The sequence below is a fragment of the Meriones unguiculatus genome, chromosome 11 (genome assembly GCF_030254825.1).
Source record: "Meriones unguiculatus strain TT.TT164.6M chromosome 11, Bangor_MerUng_6.1, whole genome shotgun sequence".
NCBI lineage: Eukaryota > Metazoa > Chordata > Mammalia > Rodentia > Muridae > Meriones > Meriones unguiculatus.
The window spans coordinates 27,868,033-27,893,692 of record NC_083359.1 but is presented as its reverse complement, the minus strand read 5'-3'; the positions used below and the strand labels follow the sequence as shown (position 1 = coordinate 27,893,692).

Below are 25,660 nucleotides of genomic sequence, written 5' to 3'. Positions count from 1 at the left end.
AACCTAACTGATTATTTAAAATAAATTTATCAGTGGTAGTTTTATAGCCACACTTCAAAGTGCCCAAATAGACATTGAAAATTAAAATACAGCAAATAAATTTAGAGCAATTAGTTAGGAGACAGAAAATTCTGGATTGTCTTCTATGTCCATTTTCACTTCATCACCTGGGATAGTTTATTCAAACCTGGTAAATCATGTTTTCATCTTTAAGCATGAGGGAGTATCTGAGCCCATATTACGCTGTATACAAACAAGAGGCTTACTTATTGCTTAGGTCCATCATAATTATTATGATGAGGTGAGCTCTGCCAGGTTTATCATAATGACTACAAACATCTAACTAAAGCCTGAATCCATAGATACTGCTTCAAGGCATTCACCAAACATTACTTCAGAAGAACTAAAAACAGATGTTTTCCAAGAAGAAAAATAATGAGCCCCTATATTATAAATAAATGAGTTTTAGCTTCTCCAGAGCTCTCTCGACTGAGATCTAAATTAAAGGGGATGATGCATGATCTGGGATCATTTCCAAATTTGTCTGAAAGAAAAAAAAAAAAAAACAGGAAAAAAAAAACCTTGTTCATGGTAGGCTAATTTTTTTTTCTGGTCTTTGAAGGTAAGACTTCTGATTTACAGATGGGGTATAATAATGTCTGACCAACAAATGAGGCATCCCATGAGCATGCCGGGGCCCAAATGGAGTGATAATGATTTAAGAAAATCCATTTCACTGCTGTGTGGCTTAAAAGCAAACATAAACTTAGAAATCTAAGTTGAGGAATCAGTTAGGAATTCCCTGGGTACTTTTTAGTGTCATGACTCTGTGGTTCCTTTTAATTTATAAATACTTCCTTATAGAGGAAAATAAATATAATCAAAATTATTCTTAAATTAATTGATCATAATTTTAAAAATTTTAAAAATTTACCTGAATGAAAGTATCTGTAGAAGAGTGTCTACAAACCTTTGGTCTTCTCATTTTTGAAAAGCTTAAAGAGGTTGCCATAGGGCTATCTAGCCAAGGGTTGTGACCTCGTAATATAAAGAGTCTCCAAGGATATTCTAAAAATGCTGAACTCTAAAATCCATATATAGTCATAAGTGAGGCTCTTTAACTAATTCCTTAATCATTGGAATTTCTTCAATAAACTCATATTTCCAATTTATCTTAGTCATTTGTATCTGTCTCTGTGTCATAAATCTCAGCATTCATTTTTATTTCTTTATTCATTCATTTTTATTTATTTATTTATATAGATAGATAGATAGATAGATAGATAGATAGATAAATAGATAGATAGATAGATAAATAGATAGATAGATAGATATATTTTCCCATGTGGTTTGGACTAAAACATCACTATAAACATTAAGTCATCTTAAAACTGATAATGAGCTATTTAGAAATAGAAAAAAGGTACAATACATAAAAGACTAAACATTTGACTTTGGTATGTATTTGGCGTGTTTGCTGTGAATAATGGTTATTTTATGGAATTTGATATATTCATCTATGTCATATTCTAATAGGCTTACTAAAGCTCCAGATTAAGTGGAGGGAGTCTCTTTATTATACCCACCAAGCATAAAAGAACAGACAGCTGGACAAGAATTAAAATGTATTTGCTCCTTAATTGAGCTGTCTATAATTCTATTGATACTCACTGCCTGATAAATGCATCCTCTATTTTTTTTCTCTAATACAGGTAAGGTATTCAAAGAAAGTAATGAAATAATTTTATTTATTTTTATGCTTCAAGTACTTTTAAACTACTAACATAATTTAAAAATCAGTTGCATAACGTCATGTTAGTACTGGTTGCCAGTTTATTTTATGGACACAATAATCCACATGCACGGTATTTAGCATGTCATTGTGTATTCCAAAGGTCATATGCATCAGAAAAGTGACAGCTTTGAATTATTTCTATTGGAAGTTATTGCACATTGCAGGTTTTGCTCTCTTAACTTTATCCTTAGGGATGGAGAACTACCTCTGCCATGCTTTACCACATCTGGCTTTCTGTAGCCTCCGTAAATCAGAACTGAGATATTTAACTGATCCACTGAGCCATCTCATTAGCTTACGAATAAATGCTATGTGTTGCTGGGTGCATACTTGCTTTTCATCATGGATATAACAATAGCAAAATAGATACTATTAAACATTTGTTGTGTTACAGGAAAAACACTTCAAACACTTCAATGTGTCTCTTTTTTTGTGCTGAAAACATGGATGTCTGTATAACTTCCATCTTTCAGAAATCACTGTACTCATTCATGATTACCACTAGTCACTTTGGTTTGACAAAATAACAATGTGTAAGGTTTTTTTTAGCATTTCTCATCTACTTTATTTAATATGTATTAATTTCTGAGTGAGCAGTCAGCTGAGAAATATGGCTTTAGATCAAAGGTGTTTGATAATTTTCTTTTTTTTTGTCATCATTTATTACAATTTATTCAATTTTGATCCGGCTGTGGCCCTCTCTGTCGTGTCCTCCAAATCCCACCCTCCCTCTTTCTTCTCCCCATATGCCCCTTCTTTTGCCCACTGATAGGGGAAGTCTTCATCTCCTTCTACATGAAAGGAGTGCTTGTTGCATGGGACCCTCCAAACTGCAGGCTATACATCACAGATTCAAACAATATGGAATTGTTATGCTGCCAAAAAAAAAAATTGGAATCAAAGAATCCTCTGTCAGTGGTTCTCAACCTTCTTAACCTTGTGACTCTTTAATATAGTTCTTCATGTTGTGCTGACTCCCAACCATTTGTTGCTGTTTTAGAACAGTGATTTTGCTACTGTTGTGAATGTTAATGTAAATATCTGTGTTTTCAGGTGGTCCTAGGAAACCCCCATGAAAGGGTCATTCAGCTTCCCCGAAAGAGTGCAGTCCACACCATGAGAATTGCTGCTCTACGTGCAGTCATCAAACAGACAACAAAAAGATCATAGACCACGAATGATAGTTCCTGCTCATTTTTTTCTTGAAGGATAAATTAATTTATAACTGAGCACACTGAACAATATGGTACTATCAGCACAAAGTTAATAAAGTTCAAATTTCATAAACCTGACATTGTGGACAATTGCTTGATTTGTTCATGCTGGGGAATAACAGCGAGCCTTGCAGTTTAACTTAACGGATGTGATCAACTACTTCATTTCAATCTGTGTTGCCTTTGGAAAGCAATACACTGATAGGAGCAAGGCAGTTGTATAAGCCAGTTCCTCCATGAGGATGCAGCTGAAAAGAGAATTTAGTAGAATGGTCATGGGCCGATAGAATAGAGGCATTTAGATCAGATTATAGTACAGGAGAATCAGTTCATAACACGGGGATCTTGGACTCCATCCTGTTTTCTAGAATAATTGGAGCTCTTGAAGAATACCTTGGCTTTCATGAATAGTGGACTCAAGACAAAAGCAGTTCCATTTGTAGAGCCTTCAGTAGTCTGTACATGTGTCTATCTCTCGGGAGGATCTGTAACTGAACTACATAGTCATTGCTAAGAAGGGGATCAATGAATGTGTATTAAACATGCATGCATATAGATCTTTCTGAGAGCAGATTGCCCAGCTTGGAATGACTTAACCTCCCATATAGTTCAGCTTTTGGAATTAGGTTCGTATCTATTAGGAAGGGTGTCTATTTGGCTGAATCAATTATCACACATATAGTCCTGCACATTAAATGAAACATCCAGTCACAGATAAGTTTCATTAGCTGAAAGGAATCTTAACTATAAGTGTCAGAACCTCCTGATTAATTTGGAAATATAAATGATTATAATGGCAGAGGTAGGATGGTCTTCAATGCTCATTGATGAGGTTTTAAATTGTGTATTGAAATAAACAGGTTTATGCTGAGCATGGCTGTTCATGCCAATATTCTCAACACAAAGGAAGATTGGAATGTGTGAGAAGGTGATTGAGTAAGGCATGAAGGCAACCTCAATACGAGCAAAGAAAAAAAGAGTTTCTGCAGGACAATAGCAATCAGCCTACATCTTATGATGACTACAGTGATCCATTTGCTTTGGGACAACTCTTCTGCCATGGTTTCTTGTTATTTTGCTTCAACTCTTCTCAAAAGAAATATGGCTATGAGTCTCAGCATCTGCCTCGATACCCTGCGGGGTAGAGCCTTTCAGAGGCCCTCTGTGGTAGGTTCCTGTCCTGTTTTCTCCCTCCTCCAATGTCCATCCTCTTTGCCTTTCTCAATGGGGTTTGAGCATCTTAACCAGTGTCCTCCTTCCTGGTTAGCTTCCTTACGTGTACAGATTTTAGTATGTTTATCCTATATTATATGTCTAATATCCACTTATGAGTGAGTATATACCATTTGTGTCTTTTTCCTTCTGGGATACCTCACTCAAGATGATCTTTTCCGCTTCCCATCATTTACCTGCAAATTTCATGATTTCCAGACTCATAGCCAAACTTTGGGCAGAGTGCAGGGAATCTTATGAAAGAAGTGGGAGATAGTAAGACCTGGAGAGGACAGGAGCTCCACCAGGAAAGCAACAGATCCAAAAAGTCTGTGCACCGGGGTCTTTTCTGAGACTGATACTCCAGCCAAGGACCACTCATAGAGATGGCCTGGAACCCCTACACAGAGGTAGCCTATGGCAGTTCGGTATCCAAGTGGGTTCCACAGTCATGGGGGCAGGGACTGTCTCTGACAGGAACTGATTGTCCTGCTCTTTGATCACCTCCCTCCAAGGGGGGAACAGCTTTACCAGGCCACAGACAAAGACAATGCAGCCACTCCTGATGAGACCTGATAGACAGGATCAGAGGGAAGGGGAGGAGGACCTCCCTTATCAGTGCACTGGGAGAGGGACATGGGTGGGGAAGAGGGAGGGTGGGATTGGGAGGGGAAGAGGGAGGAAGGTACAGTGGGATACAAAGGGAATAAACTGTAATTTTTAAAAATAAAAGTAATTAAATAAAAAAGAAATGTGGGATGAAATGGACTGATTAGGTTTCATATACCTTTAAAATGAAAATATTTTGCAATTTTCTGTCTGTCATGGGCTATCTGTAAATTCTATAGTGTAGCCATCCCACATGCAGTTTTATTCCATAAAGATAGATATACACATATCTTCTAAAAGACATGCATAAGAAGATCTGTAGACCTGTTACTATGTTGACCATAGAAAGAAATGAATAGAATCCAAACTGACCACAGAATTGGTACATAAAATATGGCATCTTCATGTAATGCACAAAATGTCAATGAAGTTAATACATTCAAAAAATAGAAACCCAAGTAAAACATGCTGCACATAAAAGAACATATGAATGAAAGATGCAAAACAAAGTTTAATGACAGGAGGATAAAATAACTATAGTGTTAAAACAAGGACAGAAGTTAGTTGGAGACAAGGGAGAGAAGACAGATTGGTAAAGTAGACAACGCTATTTCCTAGATTTGGGACAATCCTTTCATTTCCAGAATTGTTTGGCAAAGACATAGTTTTTGTTCCTTTGTATAATACCCCATTTCATTATGACTTGTGTACTTTTTTACATTTTGTTTAACAAAACAAAGACAGCTTGAAATAACCATGTTTAACCTCAAAACTTAGGCACAGGAAAGTTAGACCACAATGAGCTATTTCTGATCTCCATAGCATTTTCCAAAATCAGCCAAGAACCTGGCATTTGCTACACTGTCCATTTAACATTGTTTTAAAATAGTGAATGGATCAATAAGAGCGTTTATTTGTAAAATTAGTAAAAATCATAAATTAAATTTCTCCTAATGTTCTTATAAAACAATCAAATCTAATATGCAGATGAACGGCCCATTACACTCTATCTCCTACCAGGCACTGTTCTTTTCATTAAATGCCAACCATGCCTGTGTGAAAATGCAAATGATGTCCATGACATACACTAGAAATAGGTTTCAGGTCACAACAGCACAAGCTCAAGCCCACAGCAAGCAACAAATTCTGAAGTCATCTCAACTGTGATGGTGATCTTATAAGATGGATATAAAAAAGTTGATATCAATTATAGTTAGAATGAAATATAAGCGGACAATTACTGAGTAAGCAGGGTTTTACTTACCCATTTATTTATAAGAACATTTCAATGTCCTTGTTTAGAACACTGATAAAACATACTATTTTTATCTTATTTTATTTTTATTTTTTTAGCTATTATGTTAGGGACTAAATCCAGGATTTATTTATTTATTTATTTATTTATTTTGGAGGCTAAGCTAGCAATCTAGCGATAGCCCATCCTCAGATTCTGCATGACTTCCTCTGTCCTGACAGTGGAAATAAAAGGTTAACTTTAAGAATAATTATACGTAAGTCATAAAAGTTTGTGTCAGAGAGGGGTGTGATTATATGCACCACCAAGAATTATTTGGAAGGCAAAATAATTTATATTTCTTTATATATGCTAACTATGGTACTTAAGACTGCATAATGCTACTGCCTCCACAACAGATGTTCAGACAGGGTCTAGACAAATCATTTTTAATCCTGCATACTAAAATTGTTTGGAGGTCTTTATAAGAATACAAATGATGGAGGAAAATCATTTTCAATAGTGGTTTAACTGATCAAAGACAAAGTCAAAACATGCAACTCAAAATATACTGCCAATCAAAAAAAAATCATTGCTTTTAATATTTGTATCCTATTAAGACAGTCCCTATTTGATCTAAATCTTTGAAGTCATTTCTGGGGAAACAAACAACTTGAAATGTCATTTATACATAGTATAAAAAGACATTAAAACACATATTTAGGAAGATATACTGCTTGCTCTTAATTTTCCTCCAGCATATATAATCATATTTGGTAAAACTCTCAGTTGTCTGTAATTGGCATTTACCCATTGTATTCAGTTGGGTAATCTCCTTGGTAAAGAAAGTAATAACAAAATCAACTTGTCTAATAGACAAAAATCAGTTAATTAAAATGTATCAACATTGTTCTGGTTTTATTATTTTAAATTAATTTACTGAGAATATAAAATTACACAGAACTAGTAGTACTTGGCTTTAAAAAAAATCAGTAAATAATGAGGTAGAGAAATGGTTCTGTCATTATGAAGATATAGTGCTCTTCCAGTTGACCTGAGTCAGAGTCCAACACCCGCATCAGCCAGCTACAACTGCCTGTAATTCCAGCTCCAGGGAACTTTATACATCTGGCATCCATGTCATGTGTAGTCAAATGAAAACACACACACTACAATTAAAATGAAATATATCTAAAGTATAAAATACATATTCAATATGTACATTTCTAGGTGTCTCTTAGTTGTGAAATCAATGAAAGTGCCTGAATTTCAAAAAGGATGCTTTATAGGTTTACATTTTCTCATCCTTCATTTAATCAACTTGTGTTTGAGACTCACACAGAAAACACGGCTGAAGGTAGACAAAGAAGTGTTAAGGTATTTGTGGAGACAAACACTTGGGCAAGCAGAGAAAGGCAACACTTTATGTGGAAGACAATTCTACAAAATTCTCTGAGCTTGAGCATGACTAATCCTTCTCCCAGTGCATCTAACGTGACATTAAGGTTAAATCTACTGAAATGCCTCTCTCTTCAATTTTAATTCTCTATGTTTTGTGGGAAAGATGAACATTTTCTTCCACAACACACACTATTTTAAGAAACTGATATAACTTTTATTTTTCTATCAGAAATAAAATGAAAATGGGAATAAAATCATACATACACACACACACACACACACACACACACACACACACACAGTCCATATGTTTATAAAAGAGCCATAGAGGGACAGGAGAACCTGTGTGCCCTCCCAGACAGTTTGTCCCTGAAAGCCAAAACTGTCTCAGGGCTAATAAAGTCTGAAGGTCACTGAAAGCAGGTCTAAGAAAAAGATGGTTGGCATGTGTTTTGTTGTTGTTGTTGTGTTGCTTGTTTGTTTTTAATTTCCATACAATATCTGCAAATATCCAGGTATGTAGTTAAATATACCAAATTCAAAGACAGTCAAACAAAGTTATTTTGATGTCACCATCTAAAACCTCTGTAGTGTAAGCCTACTGTGTTTGAACTGTGCATTTACCTAATGACTAAAGCTCAGAGTTTTGGATTCTTCTTTTTCTTATTAATTAGTTTATTCACTTTGTATTCCATATAGTCCCCTCCTCAACCCCTCCCAATCCCACTCTCCCTTCCTCTTCTCCTCCCATGCCCCTCCACAAGTCCACTCATAGGGGAGGTCCTCCTCTCATTCCATCTGATCCTAGTCTATCAGGTTTCATCAGGAGTGGTTGCATTGTCTTCCTCTGTGGCATGGTAAGGCTATTTCCCCCTCAGGGGGAGGAGAGCAAAGAGCCAGCCTCTGAGTTCATGTCAGAGACAGGCCTTGTTCTCTTTACCAGGGTACTCACTTGTATACTGATTTGCCATGGGTTACATCTGTGCAGGGATTCTAGGTTATCTCCATGCATGGTCCTTGGTTAGTGTATCAGTCTCAGAAAAGAACCCTGTGCCCAGATTTTTTTTGGTTCTGTTGCTCTCCTTGTGGAGCTCCTGTCCCCTCCTGGTTTTTCTAACTCCCCCCTTCTTTCATAAGATTCCCCGCACTCTGCCCAAAGTTAGGCTATAAGTCTCAGCATCTGCTTTGATATCCTGGGCAGAGCCTTTCAGAGGCCTTCTGTGATAGGCTCCTGTCATGTTCCCTGTTTTCTCCCCCTTCCAATGAATTCTTCTTATGTGTTTTATATTTTACAAATTTAGATGAATTTCAAAGGATCAGATTGGCCTTAAATTTCCCCTTAGTTTCTAGGGTTAACAATGAATATTTTATTACTGAAGTAGTACAGTGGCTTTGTGAATTTGCTAGACAATTTAAGTACTTTTTGGAGTTTAGATAGCAAATAACATTTCCTTGTACTTCTGCATGCAGGTTAATTTCAGCAATGTTAAAATATACCCCTGCTCTCAGCAAGAAGAAAGAACTCGTATCACATAAATATGAGTGACAATGTCCCAAGAACACAATTTTCCAAACACCCTGTTCTTGTGTGGAAACGGTTTTATGTGGTTAAGTTTAAACATATTTTAAACCATCATGTTGATTTCATTGAACAATAAAAATTTATATTAAGGAAAGACGGTTTTTGTAATTCATATCTTAATAAGTTGAGAAAGTTTACAATGGCATAAGGTTAGAGGCATTGAGCCATTCCAAATTAATAATATTGTACATCTAAAAAGCAAAAGAAAGTCACAAACTGGGGCATTTGAAAATACTTTGTTGTGAACAGCAGGTGAGCAGGTGGCAGCTAAGCAGGGGGATAGGCTTCAGGTTCTATTTGATGACATCCTTAACTTTGAGGTTTATAGAAGCCAGTCACCTGCAGGGTCAAAACACTCCAGACCTTTTTAACATGACAGTCAAGAGGCAGTGGGCCATTGGTTACTACTAAGAAATATGAGAATCTGGATTTGCAAAAAAATGCATCTGGCCCAAATCACAGTTTTAAGAAGACAGTCTGCAGCATAGATGTATCTTACTTCTGCTAATTTCAGTCCACACTGATAAACTTTACAGGTTTAAAAAGAAAAAGACACACTTGCTAATCCTCTCCATGACAAATCCCTAGAATTTTTTTTAATTGTAAATTTTTAAATTAATAAAAATTAATTTTTGTAACTAAGAGGCGTTTTTAGTCCATTTCAATGCTATAGTTTTAGTACCATGATTTGTAAAAATTTGTATAAACAGGCCAGTTAAATATCTATAGAGAGAGATTTATAACCACTATAAATAATTGTGTATGAGATAACTGGACTGCTATGAGAACTGAATGATTTTTGTTTGAATAGAAGATGAGATTGCTGAGACAGCAAGAAGTCAATAGTAAGTTATTGTCAAGTGACTGAAAACTCATGTCTGAACTACAGAATTCATCATTCTCCAGACGATATGCAGGTGTCTCTTTTAGAATAAGATTGATGTCCTGAAGTATTCTCGCCAATGTAAAGCCTTTACCTGAGCTATGGTTTAAGTTCATACTATGGCTGTTAAGTCTGGGCACAGGCAGGCAGCTTCACACCCCCCAAATTCTTTCTTCTGGATTTTCTACCTTTGGTTACACTTTCCAAAGATCTGGATTTAGTTTAGTGCTCAAATTATGTCAGAAAACTATCTCTTTAAGGTCCTTATATTCTCTATTTTTCAAAAACATTCTAATTGTAAGTATGATGTTTTTTCTATCCCCTAATAGTTTCAACTTCTCTTACTTTAAAAATAAATCACTACAACTTCCTATTCATTGGTCACAGTGGTTTGGCCTGAGCATCCTATGAAAAGTAAATTCTTCATTTCAGTTTTAATAATGTCACAAACTTTCAGACACATTGTAATGTTTTTAAAAACCTATTGAAATGTTAAAGTTTCATTGTTTATTTCATTTTACTGTCTTATTGTTTCTCTGCTCCCGTCTGCCTTCTCTCTACAAGAGAAAAAGAAGATTCACCTATTATTTTGTGTGTTATGCCAAGGATAAGATAGGAGCAGACAAGTACCAAGAGTACAGTAATATTTATTAAAGGCAGACGAGCCAGGACATGGAATGTTGGAATGGATTTATCTACTTTAATTTGTTTTCATTTTACAATCAACAGAAGACTTTGGAGTTGAGAGACACATATTTGGACATGTCAGCCAGAGGAACATGAATGGAATCTTTTGGGTGTAGTATAAAAGATGACTGAGAAGAAAATATATCTTAGTTATATAACTTCCTGAAGTCAGGAGAAATAAGTGAAACATGTCAGTATATAGTTGTACAATTGGCTGCAAGTAAAGTTATAAAGGTAGGCTTATATCATCATATGAATAAGCCACTATATTTTAAAGGTATGTTTTTATTCTACAATATAAGGACCATGAACCCATATTTTCTTATTCAGCTCTATCTTTAGCACCTGTCACAGTACTAGCAACAGACCAGATGTATCCTCTTGAAAGTTAACAGAAAAGCAGGGTGTCACATTTTGGTTTCTCTGAGTAAGCATGGAGCCTTTATTTGAACCTTCTGCATTTGAAATAGACTTGAAACTCTCCTCTGTCCTTCCTTGAGACTTAAATAAGAGTTTGAAAAATAACTTAAAAACAAAAGTCAAAGAATATTAATTGAGTGACCTGTTCTCTCACTTCTTCTGCATCTGCAAGGAGGATGGATTTGATGCTTGTTCATCAGGGAAATTGCGCTGTACATGGGGACAACAAGGATTTTTAGAAAAAAACTTTCTTGGATTTGCAAACTATTAATGACCTACTTGCTACAGAAGCACCTGGAAAACCCTCAAAAACTATGATGGATGTTTTCAGGAATATTTGAATGCTGGCATATATATGGCACTGTTAATTTTATTTGCTGTTTATTTAATTCTAGTGGTGTGTGTGTGTGTTTATGTGTATATGTGTGTGTGTGTTGACACACAGTATGACTGAGAAGCTATACTACCCTCCTCAATATTGACTCTTTATCAATTCTTGTTTTCAAAAACAATAATTAGTTTTGTAATTAATCCACTGAAGACCTCCGTTTTAAACCATGAAATATCAAAGTGTGTAAAAAAAAACTAAAATTATGAGGTAACTCTTTCATGAAAACTTCATGTGGAAGATTACATGGCTCAATGAGAAGTAGATAATAAACTTTGATATAGCAAATACAGAGAAAACAGAAAATGAACCTGTTGTTTGAAGGCATCTAATTACAATCAGTGTGTCATACAAATTCTGTCATCCACAGGAACACTCTCATTGGAAGCACACTGTGCTAATCTCAGATTCTCATCTCCACAGGCCTGTGAGAAACCAATTTCCATTCATGTTATTTTAGCTATAGTCTACCCTATTTTTATGAAGAAGTCTCAACAGACCATGACAGGATTTTTCCTTTGACTACTGCCACAATGTCAGAGTTACAGCATAAGTCATGTGAGATACTGTATCATTTTAAGTGTTTGAAAGAGGATTATAGTTTATTTGGATATCTGTTGAACTTCCATTGCACACGTTAAAGACTGTAAGCTGCAGCTCCTCACCTAAGCTCCTCATATCTGTGTTTCTCGGGAAATCTGAAAAGGATATATCTATTTTATACTGCTAACTTTTGGATAATTGATAATTGCTTGATTAAGGAAAACAGTTACTATCTAAAATTGTGAAATTTGCAGTAATTTTAACTGTTGTACAGTAGGAAACACTTCTACTAATTTATTGTAATGTTACATCACTATTTTTTTGCATTTAAAAACTTTTCCCAAGAGAAATTAAAGCATGGTCTCAAAAATGCTTTTAGAATAATGTGGATGGCAACATTATCCCATTAGCTTCAATCCAGAAACACTATGACTATGGCTATATATATTAAGAAACTCAACAATAAAGCTGGACACAGTGATACACTCTTTTAATACCAGGATTCAAGCAGGCAGAGGCAGTTGGATCACTGAGTTCTAGGCCAACCTGATTTATGAAGAGAGTCCAGGACAGCCAAGGCTTCACAGAGTATTCCTGTCTAGAAAAAAAAAGAAAAAGAAAAGAAAAACAAAACCAAAAGTAAAACAGAAAAGATCATCAATAAAAATATTTTGTAATATTTTTATTGTATCTCAAATCAGTATATTGAACAAACAAATGATCATAAAAGAAATGAATAAACATTTAATTTAAGTAATACTAATTTCAAAAGTAGAAAGAAATCTATAAGCACCTAAACCAGAAGAAATGCTATCAATAAAAAGGTGCCTATCTATATATTAAATCCTAAACAATTTACTGATTAAACTAAGTTGTTATCGAATATACAGGCTTCGGAAATTTTCTACTGTTTCATGGATGAATTGTTAGGTAGCAAACATGGTACAGGAAAGGTATTTTCCGTGCTTATGCGGTAACCTAAGTGACAGATGATTTCCCCCAATGATCAGATCTATGAGTTACAAAATATAAGCTTGTAGTTTTTTCCTTCCCAGTACCCTCCAACCATAAAATGCATATATTCTAACAAAAATAGACTAGACTGTCAGGACAAGCAAACCAAGTTTGTCCTCAATAATGAATTCAATAATTTTGCTTAACAAATGAATATCAATAGTTTGATAAAAACTACTGGAAAATAAATGTCTCTCTAGTTTTATTTGGGGTCGTTATATTCATGGAAGAAACATATAGAGTAACATACATTCTTTTACATGTTGTTCCCATCATTAGGGATAGCCTCAGGTTCACATAAATAATATATTTAAAATAAATAGTGCAGCCATTCTAGAAGTTACACCCTTTCCCCCAGTTTACTTATCTCACTCCTGTCAAAAGAAGGGACTAGAAAATTAGAAAATAAGGTAATTATAGTTTTTTTAAGTGTAACCTTTGGATGCTAATAAATTTAGAGTTAATATAAGACAGTATTACCTAGGTATAGAAAGTGATTTATGAAAGAAGAGAGACACAGGAAATAGACAATGACCCTGAACTAGGACCAGAAGTAATGGGCACAAGTTTATTCATCAATCACCTCTCAAAGAAAACATAAATGGAAGGATAACTTTCTTTTTTACATGAGTGACTGTGGCAAAGGGAAAATAAATAATGTGACTGAGACTCATTATGTAGGTAAATGCCTAGCTATAAATGAATCTTGTCAAATTTAATTGCGTAGTTTATCCTAGTAAAGACTACATCAGACCTTAGAATACATAGCCCAGCTGTTTCATTATAGTTTGTTTTCTCTTGGCTTGTCTCCATAGTTGATGGATTCAAAAGTTTAAAATGAAGAGATGATTGAAAAGACCAAAATATTCTTTCCTTGATCTTTTTTTCAAAATAAATATATCTTCCAGAGAAAATAGAATGTATTTCCCATTATTTTATTAAATGAATTGTTATTGAGCATATAAGAGGGACCAAACAGATTCATTAAAATTATTTTTCCAGAGACAGATAGGAGGTAAAGAAAAATGATTTTTAAATTTTTCTGTATGGTTGGTCCAATAAAAAGGTAGTATCTTAAATTAGATTTTCTATCTATATGTGTGACCACTGATAAATGGTTCCACCCTTGTAGTATAGCAATTATTTATTTAAAGATTGGGAAATTCTTGGAGAGGGTTATTTGAAAAAAATGGATTAATAAAGCAGTTAATTTATTAATATGACTATTAGCACTTACTTTTACCAAAATATTACATATTGGGAATTCAAAAATAAAGTAAAATAAAAGTTGCCAAGGCACCAAAACTCCCTATGGTACTCTTATATGACACAAAAATTCTTTTGCACTTAAAATATGAATGCCTCCATCACTTTAATTTTGTTTTTTCTATGTCCAAATGTTCTTGCTTTAATACTTCTGGAAATAACTATACAATACAGTTGACATACGTACTTAAGATACATCAATAGGAGATAATATGTGTTATAGGCCATGGTTATTTTAACTCATGAAGTCACTATAAGTGGGATTGGGGAGATAGTTCAGTTGGTAAAGTACTTTGAGTGTCAACTGTGAAAGCAGGGGAAGTATATATTTGCATATACACACATATATTACATATATACTTCCATACATTTAACCTTGTTTTACCCATGCATTTAAGACCTTGTTTATATTAATGTATGTTATGCATTGAATTATTATATATTATTTCATGTATTTTATATTATAATCTACATAACACAAATACACACGCATTGAAGTTTTGCAAACTTAGTCTAAGCCAAGTCAGTGTCATACACAGAGTGTAGTTTTAGTCACTGCCCTTTGTATTTGTTGTTGTTTTGTTTTTCTTTGTGTTTTAAATAGTTATTTTCTATGTTTGGAGTATCAGTCTCAGAAAAGACCCCCATGCCAAACAAGGACCATGCATGGAGATAACCTGGAACCCCTGCACAGATGTAGCCCATGGCATCTCAGTCTCCAAGTGGGTTTCCTCATAATGGGAACAGGGACTGTCTCTGACATGAACTCAGTGTCTGGCTCTTTGATCACCTCCCTCTGAGCTGGGAGCAGCCTTACCAGGCCACAGAGGAAGACAATGCAGCCAGTCCTGATGAGACCTGATAGACTAGGGTCAGATGGAAGGGGAGGATTACCTACCCTATTACTGGACTGGGGGGAGGGGCATGGGAGGAGAAGATGGAGACAGGGTGGGACTGGGAGGGGATGAGGAATGGGGCTACAGTTGGGATACAAAGTGAATAAACTGTAACAAATAAATACATAAATTTTAAAAAAGAAAAATATAGTTATTTTCTAAATACTAAGAGTATATTTCAAAAAATATATAATTCTCTTCTTCAAAAATAAATCCCATTAATTTATAGTTGTATTATATGCATGAAGGATTGCTACAGAATCATACTTAAAGCTGTGAGGAACAAGAAATAAAAGAATTTCAGTATACTAAAACTGTGTGACTAGCTGTTTGTAGATGAGTTTCAGATGTTTATGAATCTCGGGTTCTTATTCTGTGCTTTCACAGAAGTAGAACTCCACCGTGCCCTCATAGCATCGTGTGGTTCTCTTATGTACCATGTATCTGGTTAAATTTTAATGATTATTTCTATACTGTCCAGGTCATAACCTGTGTCCACATGCATTAGATTGATGACTCTATGAGAACAAATCTTGTGTCGAATGCTGTTCCATAATTCCATACGCAGACACTACAGCAAATCTAACTCAAATATTGTCCTTTTAATAAATAAATAAGATTTGTGTTGATTTATACTTTTCTTGCTTTTGTTTTTGAGATAAGGTCTTTTTAGGCTAACCTGGGCTAGCCTAAAATTCACTATGTAAACCGGGCTGGCCTCGAACTCAGGGACATTCTCTTGCCTTTGGCTCTTGAATGCTGAGATTAAATGCATGCATCACTATAGCCAAATAATTTACAGCAAATTTTTGTATGTAGAGGATTCACCAACTATGTATTTTATGCATGTGTTCAAAATCTACTTATAAAAAAAAATGACTGATAACTACCAAAAAATACCATCTGTCTCTTATTTTTGCCTACCACAAATATATATATTAATATTGACATGGTGTATTTAGTTTATAAGAGAGTTTACTTAAATTTGCTTGAATAAATTCCAGAATTTACTTCCTATTTGCACTGCTACACAGACATATTGTGTAACTGAACTTGTATTCATGGTAGGGTTTCAATTACTACCAAGTATCTTTGCTTTTAGAAACAGCCCTTGGTTTGCCCACTGCTATGCTATTTTCTGTTCTTATGGTTTTCTTTATGAATGGATGCAGAAGGGAATGTCACTGTTTCTTATTTGCCATTTACGTAGTACTTTATCTATGTACAGCTGTACAAAGATCTCATAATGATATAGAATTACCACTATAGTTATACTCTCATAATACGACAAGGATTAATATAATTTGGAGTTAAATTTTATTTTTCCTCTAAGCCACTAATATGTAACTTAAAATTGGCTTTAAATTTTTTTTTCAAAGACCATTCAGTCTCCAGTATACGGAACAAAGAAAAAAGGAAAATCTCCCCCCAGGAATGCAGCATGAAGACGCCTCTTGCATTTCAAAACAACCCATGTGTTTTCTTATACTAAGATTTTTGTTTAGGTGGCTGTATTGTACTCTCTAGTGTATATAATAGTAATGTAACAACAGGAATCTTGGCCTTAACTGAAGCTGACATTTAAGAGTTCCTAGGCTGACCCTTTAATCACCTGGCTTCTCTGTTATGACAATTCTTTGAAGGAAAAAGTCTTATCTCCCTCATCTACCTAACAAGTTTATTGGGGGGTACCAGAGCACTGATATAAACATTTTAGTAAAATGATTAAGCTATAATCAATTCTTACAAACTGCAACTTCTTTTTCTTTTAGAAGCAAAACGGTTAGTGTTTTGATGTTAGGATATCCTATGGCAAGGCTAATTAAATAAGCTTTAGCATGATGGAGAGTAAAAATAGCATCCTTTAATATCCACATATTTGAAGTTTAAATTTCTAGACATTGATTAATTAATGTTATTTCTGCTTTAATATACAGTATTGTTAATTCAATTTCATCTTGTCATTTTTCACTTTTCTAAGAATTTTGGAAGAAAACTGAAGAACAAATTTGAGCAAATTTTCCAGTGAGTTTGCTCAGTTTAGGACAGAAGACTTTTTAAATGCTGATGGCATTCCATAGTAGCTCCTGCATAGTCAAGGAATTGCAAATTAACTATTTTTTACTTACACATACATGACCATAAAAGATATGTATTTTTTTTTCAAATACAGTTCTAATTTGGAATCTACACTTAGTATGCACTTAATATGTTCTTAAATACATAAAGCCACTGAAGAGCAAGAGGTGTCTAAGCCTGTAGGTCTAGAAACTACAATGTAATATCATTTAATGACAGTGTAATAGATAAATGCTAAGACCCAAAGTAATCCTCTGAAAAATTTTTTAAAGTTTTTGTTTCTTATGATTCCCTGTACTCTGCCAAAGGTTTGGTCATGAGTCTTTGCTTTGAAAACACTGCTAGTTAGAGTCTTTTAGATGCGCTCAAAAGGATAGGAGCTCCACAAGGACCAAATATATCTGGGCACAGGGTCTTTTCTGAGACTGACATTCAACCAAGGACCATGTATGGATATAACCTAGAACCTCCACTCAGATGTAGCCTGTGGTAGCTCAGTAACCAATTGGTTTCCCAAAGTGAGGGGAACAGGGACTATTTCTAACAGGAACTCAATGACTGGCTCTTTGGTCTCCCCACCCCCAAAGAAGGAGCAGCCCTGTTAGGCCACAGAGGAGGGCTTTGCAGCCAGTCCTGAAGATACCTGACAAAACAGGATCAGATGAATGGGGAGGACGTCCCCCCTATCAGTGGACTTGGAAAGGGGCACGGTGGAGATGAGGGAGAGAGGGAGGGACTGGGATGGAATGAGGGATCGGGACACGGCTGGGATACAGAGTTAATAAAATGTAACTGATAAAAAAAATAAAAAATAAAAAAAGAAGTGGGAAATAGTAAGAACTCCACAAGGAGAGCAAAAGAACCAGAAAATTTGAACACAGGGGTCTTCCCAGAGACTCATACTCCAACCAAGTACCATGCATGGAGATAACCTAGAACCCCTGCACAGATTTAGCCCATGGCAGTTTAGTGTCCAAGTGGGTTACATAGTAATGGGAAGAGGGACTGCCTCTGACATGATCTGATTGGCCTGCTCTTTGATCACCTCCCCCTGAGGGGGGAGCAGCCTTACCAGGCCACAGAAGATGACAATGCAGCCACTCCTGATGTGATCTGATAGACTAAGATCAGAAGGAAGGAGAGGAGGACATCCCCTATCAGTGGACTTGGGGAGGGGCATGTGTGAAGAACGGGGAGGAAGGGTGGGACCGGGAGGGGAGGAGGGAGGTTATGGGGAAATACAAAGTGAATAAAGTGTAATTAATAATAAAAAATACTCAAAAAAAAGTTTTTGTTTTAGTTTTTGTTGTTGTTTGTTTGTTTGTTTGTTTATTCGTGGCAGGGTTTCTTTGTTTAATACCCTAATACCCCTGGTTGTCTTGAACTCCCTTTTTAGACCTGACTGGCCTCAAATTCACAGTGGTCTGCCTGTCTCTGCCTCCCAAGAGCTAGGATTAAAGGCATGACCTGCCATGCCCAACTGCTATATTAACTATTTTACTTTATCTAAGTGCTATTTTGACTTAAGATGACTTTCTAAAATATGTTATACCTGATATCGTACAATTAGACTTCATTGAAACGGTACATACTTGTGATTTTTCAAAAACAATTTAACCAAATTGCTCACAGAAGACTGATTAAAATTTTTAATTAAGCAATATGGAAGTTCAAGCAGCATGGGTATCAAAACAATCAGAATTTCAATTTGGATAGTTATTCTATAATTATTTTTTCAGGTTGATGTCAAGAGAAAAAGAGCCATTTGACTCAGGGTGTGGCTCAGTTACAGTGAATACTTAGCATTGCCATGTTCTAGAACAAATGCCCAGCATGTTGTATGCAGTGGGTAATTAAACAAATAGAAGGCATCTTCAAAATCAGCAACAAAATAGACATACTTTCAAATCTAATTCTGTCATAAATGCAGATGTCATAAGCTACAATATATGTGTGCCAATTATATCTACTCTTCACTAGAGCTTATTGGAATAGTCTTTGTCACCCAGACTTGCCAAACTAGATTACATAATTGTAGACATATTAAGTGGTTTGCTGAAGAATAACAAGAAAAATCAGAAGTAACAAAATGAGACTCTGTGTGTATTCATAGAACATGATGCGTGTGCATAATAAGTAAACACGTGACATATGCATAGTAAGTGTACAAGCATGGGTGCATGTGTGACTTATAACTGGTTTTTCTTTAAATCAATCATTGTTACCTGTGATGCCAGTGGTTTAAGCTGACGTGCCTTCTGATCTTGTAAGTATGGCGGCTTGACAAGATGACTTATGAGATATTTAAACTGTGTACATTATGCTTAAGTTTTTAGACATCTATGCTTGACAACCTAAGGTGCCATAACCAACAAGGAACGACATGCCTGTTAGCAAAATACAAACAACAGGAATGATGTCCCTACAATCAGTCTTCACATACTTCCAATTTGAATTTACCATTAAATTAGATTTTCTGTGAATTCATTGCTTTAAGTTGAATACAAAATGAATCTAAGATAGTGGAAAGGCATTTATATTGTTAATTATTCAAGTGAAAACTTAAGTTTTAAGTTGGTGTGGAGCACAACCTATAACCCAAACAGGAGTCCCAGTCTGAGCTACACATAATGAGACATTAAAAACAACACAACAAAAATATTGTCTTGAAATCCCAGACTGTTATAAGGTGTTTGGTCTACAATATGGTGAGGGAAGAATTCTAGGAAAGTCTGAGTCATACTATATCCTCTTTTTAAAATTCTTTCAGGTAGATGCTTAAGGCAAACTTTTTGGAATCCTATGTCAGCAGCCAAAGCATGTGCTTATGAAAAACAAAAGTAGATTTCTAGATAAAACAATGTAAAGCATTTGTGAGGATGGAGAGTAACAATGAAGAGTAACAAGTTGTACTATACTGAAAAATCAAGAGTATTTCTTGAATGCTTAATGGTTATAGTTTATAAAGTTAAAAAATGAATAAAGCATAATTATGGCATAAAAATCTTTCACAATTTTTAATACTTGGTCAGAAAATATTTTGTTCAGCAATAGGTAAGGAAAGAAAATAAATATAAACATTAATATTCAATAAATATTTATATGCATATATGACTGTGAGAAAATTAGCTTTAAAAAAATCTCTCTCCATAAATTTGAGAGAGAGAAAGGAGGAACTAGTTTGGAAGAAGTGATAGAAAGGTTGAAATATTTAATTATGTTACAATTTCAAAGTTAAATACAGTAAATATTAAAACAATCATTTTAATGTAAAAATGAGGTTCATATAAAAATGCAATGTAACTTGTTTCTTACCAATCTAATTCTCTGAAAATAATTATCTATCACTCTAAATATAGTATAGCTTGTGGTAATCAAAATAAAATGTCTTTCTTCATATATATATTTCCTACTATACCCAGTTATTTCTGTTGTATTTTACTTTTTCTAGTTTAAAAAACTGTGACAGAATGAAGTTATATTAAAATAATTTATTATTTTTTTATACTTTTGCCCTCTGAATTTTGTTTTTTCTTTTTAATTTTATTTATATATTTATTTATTAAAAATTATGCACTTTGTATCCCCTCTGCAGCCCCCTCCCTTGTCTCCTCCCAGTCCTACCCACCCTTTCTTTTCTCCCCCTATGCCCTTTCCCTAGTCCCCTGATAGAGGAGGACCTCCTCCTCTTTTAAGATTTGTTTTAAAACATACTGCTAACATATGTAATTAGTGTATATAGAATCTGTGAATATACTTATGTAGACATTTGTGTAGGTATATATGTTAAAATTTTTCACCAACTTTTTAAACAGGATAGAAATATAATAACATCCTTTATTGTTTTCATTTGTGGTTTACAGACATTCTTGACTTATATACAATTACAATGTTTATGGATATGGAACTGATTCACTGTGTCAGATGAATAAAATTGTAGAAAAGTAAGTATTTATGACTAAGAACTAGGACAATAAATAAACTTTTCTCAATAGGCAGGCTACAAGCCTATTTCTTTAAAGAGAGCTCTGAGAACTTGTTAAAATTAACATTCTTAGCCTTCACTCAGACCTCATGACTCAGAATCATTCAGTGTGTGGTTTAGGAATTTCCATTTTAGTAAGTCCCCAAGTGATTCTCACAAGTTGTAAACAAGATGCGCAGAAGTTGAGCAAATTTCAAGTTTGTCAAATTCTCACTCTAAGGGAAGGTATAAGCTTTTAATATGCTCATTCTAATGCTTTGTTTTAATATTTATTTTGCTTTTATGTTGAAACAATCTAGTGAGTTTAGTTATTTAATAGTAAGGAAGGTTTATTTGGAGTTTCAAAACTAAAATTGTCCAGTAAATGTTTCTTTTCTTCTCCTACAATGTTTAATACCTTTCTTTTACTATTATTTACTACATAGTATTTTTGTATTCCATAAATGTATTGTAACTGCCTCCTTCCCACATCTGGACCAACTGTAGAGACTGAAGCTTCTTTTGTCCCTGTCTATACTCAGCCATCAAATAGAAAATGTATGGGACTCCAGCAGATAAAACTCTTATCACACCCACTGCACCAAAACTGCCATGGATACTTTGAGGATACTCTGAGGATACAAAAAATATCTGTTTAGAGTTCTCATGCCACATAAATCCCACCACTTAGAAATGTGTAAAAATCTCATGCAGGCTACTCATATAATTGTGAGATGTACATAATAAGTTTCAGTCTTTTGATGATAGTGGATTTCAAAAGTGGGCATGTACTATCTTAAATACTATTGTATTTAAAAAAAATACTATTTTATAAATACTATTGTATTTATAAAAAACTATCTTAAATACTATTGTATAATAAACAATAATAAAATAATAATTTTGGAGTAAAATAGAACAACTGAAGGTGCCATACATGAGAATATACTCGGTTGGTTACAAATTGCTTAGTAAAATAAATGGGAATAAGAAGAAAAGATACATTCTCCAACGTCTGCTCTAGATTTTGTTCCACAGGTTTCATGGTTCGGAGAAATAAAGGAAGATAGGCCTTATTTATTAGTGTTTGATTCCCAAGAAAATCTTTACAAACTTTCACAAAATGTAGAATAGGGAAATGTGTAATGATTTTGAATAGGAAAATATTTTAATGGTTCTACTATGATACTGTTCCCCGTGTTTGTCTCCTCTTCTGGGAAAATTTTTTCAGCTTGTAGTTTTTAATGAAACTGTCTACACTCAGTGTTTATTGTAAAGAAAAAAGACAATAAAAGTAAGAAGGGGGTATTAGTTAAGTATACTGCTTGCCTAAATCTACAAAGTGAAGTGGGAAGCTTTTACTCTTTGCCTTGTTTGAATCTCTTCTGTGTCCAAAACCAACATGTTCCATCTCAAACACTAGGGAAAGAAGGTCAGAGAAATGTACAGATTTCTACAAACAAACTGAAAAGTAGTCAAACCACAACCCCTTTAGCTTATTTTTATTGCAACTACTACATCAACTTCCAAAAAAAAAAAAAAAGCCTTTGAAGTAGTGCCTTGATATTTTCCATAGATTTATGCCTTGGTTGAAGGTTGGGGATGCCACAACCACAGGAGTAGTTTTTACCATGCCTTATTTCAAAATGAGAATACAGAAGGGCATGTTCAGGAAAGTGTGGACTTCTAGCTTGCCATTAGTTTTGGTTGGGAAGTGTAATGTAGTGAGAGCTACATCCATGGACAGAAGCATGGTGTAGTGTGCTTGGAGGGATTCTATTGTCATTGGAAGTTCTAAATAATCTAGAGGAAACATTTCAGGAAACACTCATGCTCAGGAATTTTAGGGGTTCTCCTCCCCCCTTTTCTTTATGCAGAAAGACTGTAAAGCACTCGTGATACTCCACAATTTTGGCATTGCTTGCATTCATTTAGTTGAGCATGTTTTCAAGACTGCAGACAGGCCAACACTATTCGTGATATATTTCCTAAACTATATTCACTACCTTATATGCAGGACACCCCCTCCCATCCGAAGGTAGGAGTAGTGAGGTGAGGTGTCCGTAGGCTTCTGCGCTGGTCCTTGGCCCACTGGCCTGACTGACTACAGGAATGTTCTTTGTAGATTTAGAGATACTATATGAGGTTTGACCAGCCTGCTTGCTTCCACCGGGCCCTTAGCGGGACTGCTGTCCTTGGTGCTGAATCGTCTTTACCCATCTGGGAATCAGCTGCCGGGTCAATGGGGCTGGATAGAAAACCTGGTTGACTGAATGCTCAGGTGCAGGACCAAAGACTGTAGTGTATAATAGAAACAGCACCGCCCCCGCCCCCAATCCTCCCTCACACAGACCACGCTCATGCTCGTCAGGACCACATTTATAATTTTCTCTTCCAGACCCCCACCCAAATGCCTTCAATATGGCCTCAAATGCCGGCGTGTGCTAGCACAGCCCACTTCATATCAGATTGCAGCAAATTCAAATGCTATTCCCGGAACTCGGAGTCTATGAGGTGAGCTTTAGCGCTCTGAAACAAAACACAAATAGATAAAACCTAGTTCGTTAACAAATAAACCAATATGTCCTTCCTCTCTCATCCATCTCTCTCCTATCCCATATATTCACTCTTGCCTAAATTATAAAGCCTAAATCCCAAAAGAGTCCTCAAATCGAGGTGGTCTCTCTCCTTCCACAACCACATTTCTCCCCCAAATCTCTCTAGAGCCAAACGACGACGCTGAAAACGGCCCATCTTACCCCGGGTAGAGCGATAGCAGGAGCAGAATCCACAGCGTCATTTTCTGTGAAAATACTGGAGAGTAGACTGTGCTTCCAATGCTCCATGTATTTGGCGAACTCATCGCTTTTTTTTTTTTTTCCACTCGCCTCTCGCCTCTGGGTTGCAGAAGAATCCCTCCCCTTTGTATTATTATTATGCTGATGATTTGATGCTGGCTCCCCCCACCTGCCTCTAGTAGGTCCCGTCACTCAGGAGATGTATTGCTACCAGCTTCGAAAATTAATATTCAGGGGGCAGAAATAAAGATCAGTACAAACGCTTGCAGATAGCATCAAAGCATCAGCTCAGGCAGCAGCTTCCAAGTCTGAGAGGATAATATAATTGAGGCAGGGGGATGGTACACCCAGAGATGCACACGGAGGCAAATGAGAGAAACAGAAAGGCGCTCACGTTCATGCCCTATGCACTCACAGGAACTCCCAGGGGTTCCGTCCTTTCAGGTTTATTTATTTGCTCTCTTTTCATTTCTTTCTTTTTAGATAGGGCTGTGCTCTCTTCCCGTGGTTCTGTTGTGTGTTTGTTTAAAAGAAATAAAAAAAAAAAAAAATCACTCACTAGAGGCTCTGCCTGATTAACTCATGCAGATTAACTGTGAGGTCAAAGTGGAAGAGATGTGAGGCTGCAGCAAGAATTAACACATGCGTGATTTCTTGCCAGCACTTTTTAACCCTTTCCTGTAGCAACATGCTAGGTTTTCCATTTATGGGACAGAAAGAGATGAGTAAGTGTTCCAAGAAATAGAATCACTAGAGAAAGGGTTTGTTTGGCCATATTTGAGAAGAATACTTATCTTAAAATCATGTAATCTTGAATCATAATTGCATTGTTTTGGGAGGGGCAACAGGCAGAAAGAAGTATCTGTGCCCAGTGAACCATTCTTCGGGGAGAAGGGTTTGGTACAGTTAAATTGAAGGAAAGCAGAAAACACTGAGAGCATAAACCATGGGGAAAGTACAGCTGTTGGAATATTGACCAACACAATTCCTTGGAAGTAGGTGCTTGACTAAGGATGATAAAATAGGGCCCTGGTTTGCTTGCTCCTATATATACCAAAGGGCAAAACAGTGGGAGATTTAACAATGCAGAGGCACTTCTGTTTCTTCTGTGAGCCCTGACCTTGCTTTCCTTAATTTTATTTTTAGATGTTCTGGAAGCAATCTTTGAAATTCCTGCATTAACATGCTTCTTTCCTGACCAAATATTATTCCCACCTGGCTAATCAAACACATAGGAAGTCCCTTCTCTTATATCCTGGAGAAGACGGTAGAAAGAGTGCTTCTCACTTCCTGTAGAATCAGCATCTCATATGCAAGATGATATTATTAAAAAGTACAGGTAAGATAATTGTCTCAGGTCTTCATGGAAAGTGTCAGTGTGCCATCTCTAAGCCAAAACCTTCTGTGATAAAAGATCACCCCATACAAATGGCATTTGAGCAAAAAGTCCAGGGGATGAGAATTGGACACAATATAATAGGGTCCCAGTTCCACCATTATCCTTAGAATTACACCAGAGAAAATCAGAAAGAATCACTGATGCCTTCTGCCAATGACATAGGCCCAGGATATTTCTTCTGGCAGGCCCATCAAGGAAGCCCACATGACACCCACCTTAAGCATAATTATGTCATTGCATGTGGACAAAATCCAATAAAAACAACAACAGCATTCA

The 25,660-nt window shown here is 35.6% G+C and overlaps 1 protein-coding gene across 3 annotated transcripts in view; it reads right to left on the bottom strand.

Moving 5' to 3' along the window:
• Gabrg2 (gamma-aminobutyric acid type A receptor subunit gamma2) overlaps positions 1 to 24,589 on the bottom strand; it is a 101,896-nt gene extending 77,307 nt beyond the window's left edge. For 2 of the 3 annotated variants that reach the window (XM_060363844.1, XM_060363845.1), the window contains exon 1: positions 23,947 to 24,589. In XM_060363844.1, the coding sequence (XP_060219827.1) occupies positions 23,947 to 24,050 (104 nt within the window). In that variant the 5' untranslated portion in view covers positions 24,051 to 24,589. The remainder of the gene's footprint in view (positions 1 to 23,946) is intronic. The other variant, XM_060363846.1, reaches the window with a different exon arrangement.
• Between the last annotated feature and the right edge of the window lie 1,071 nt (positions 24,590 to 25,660).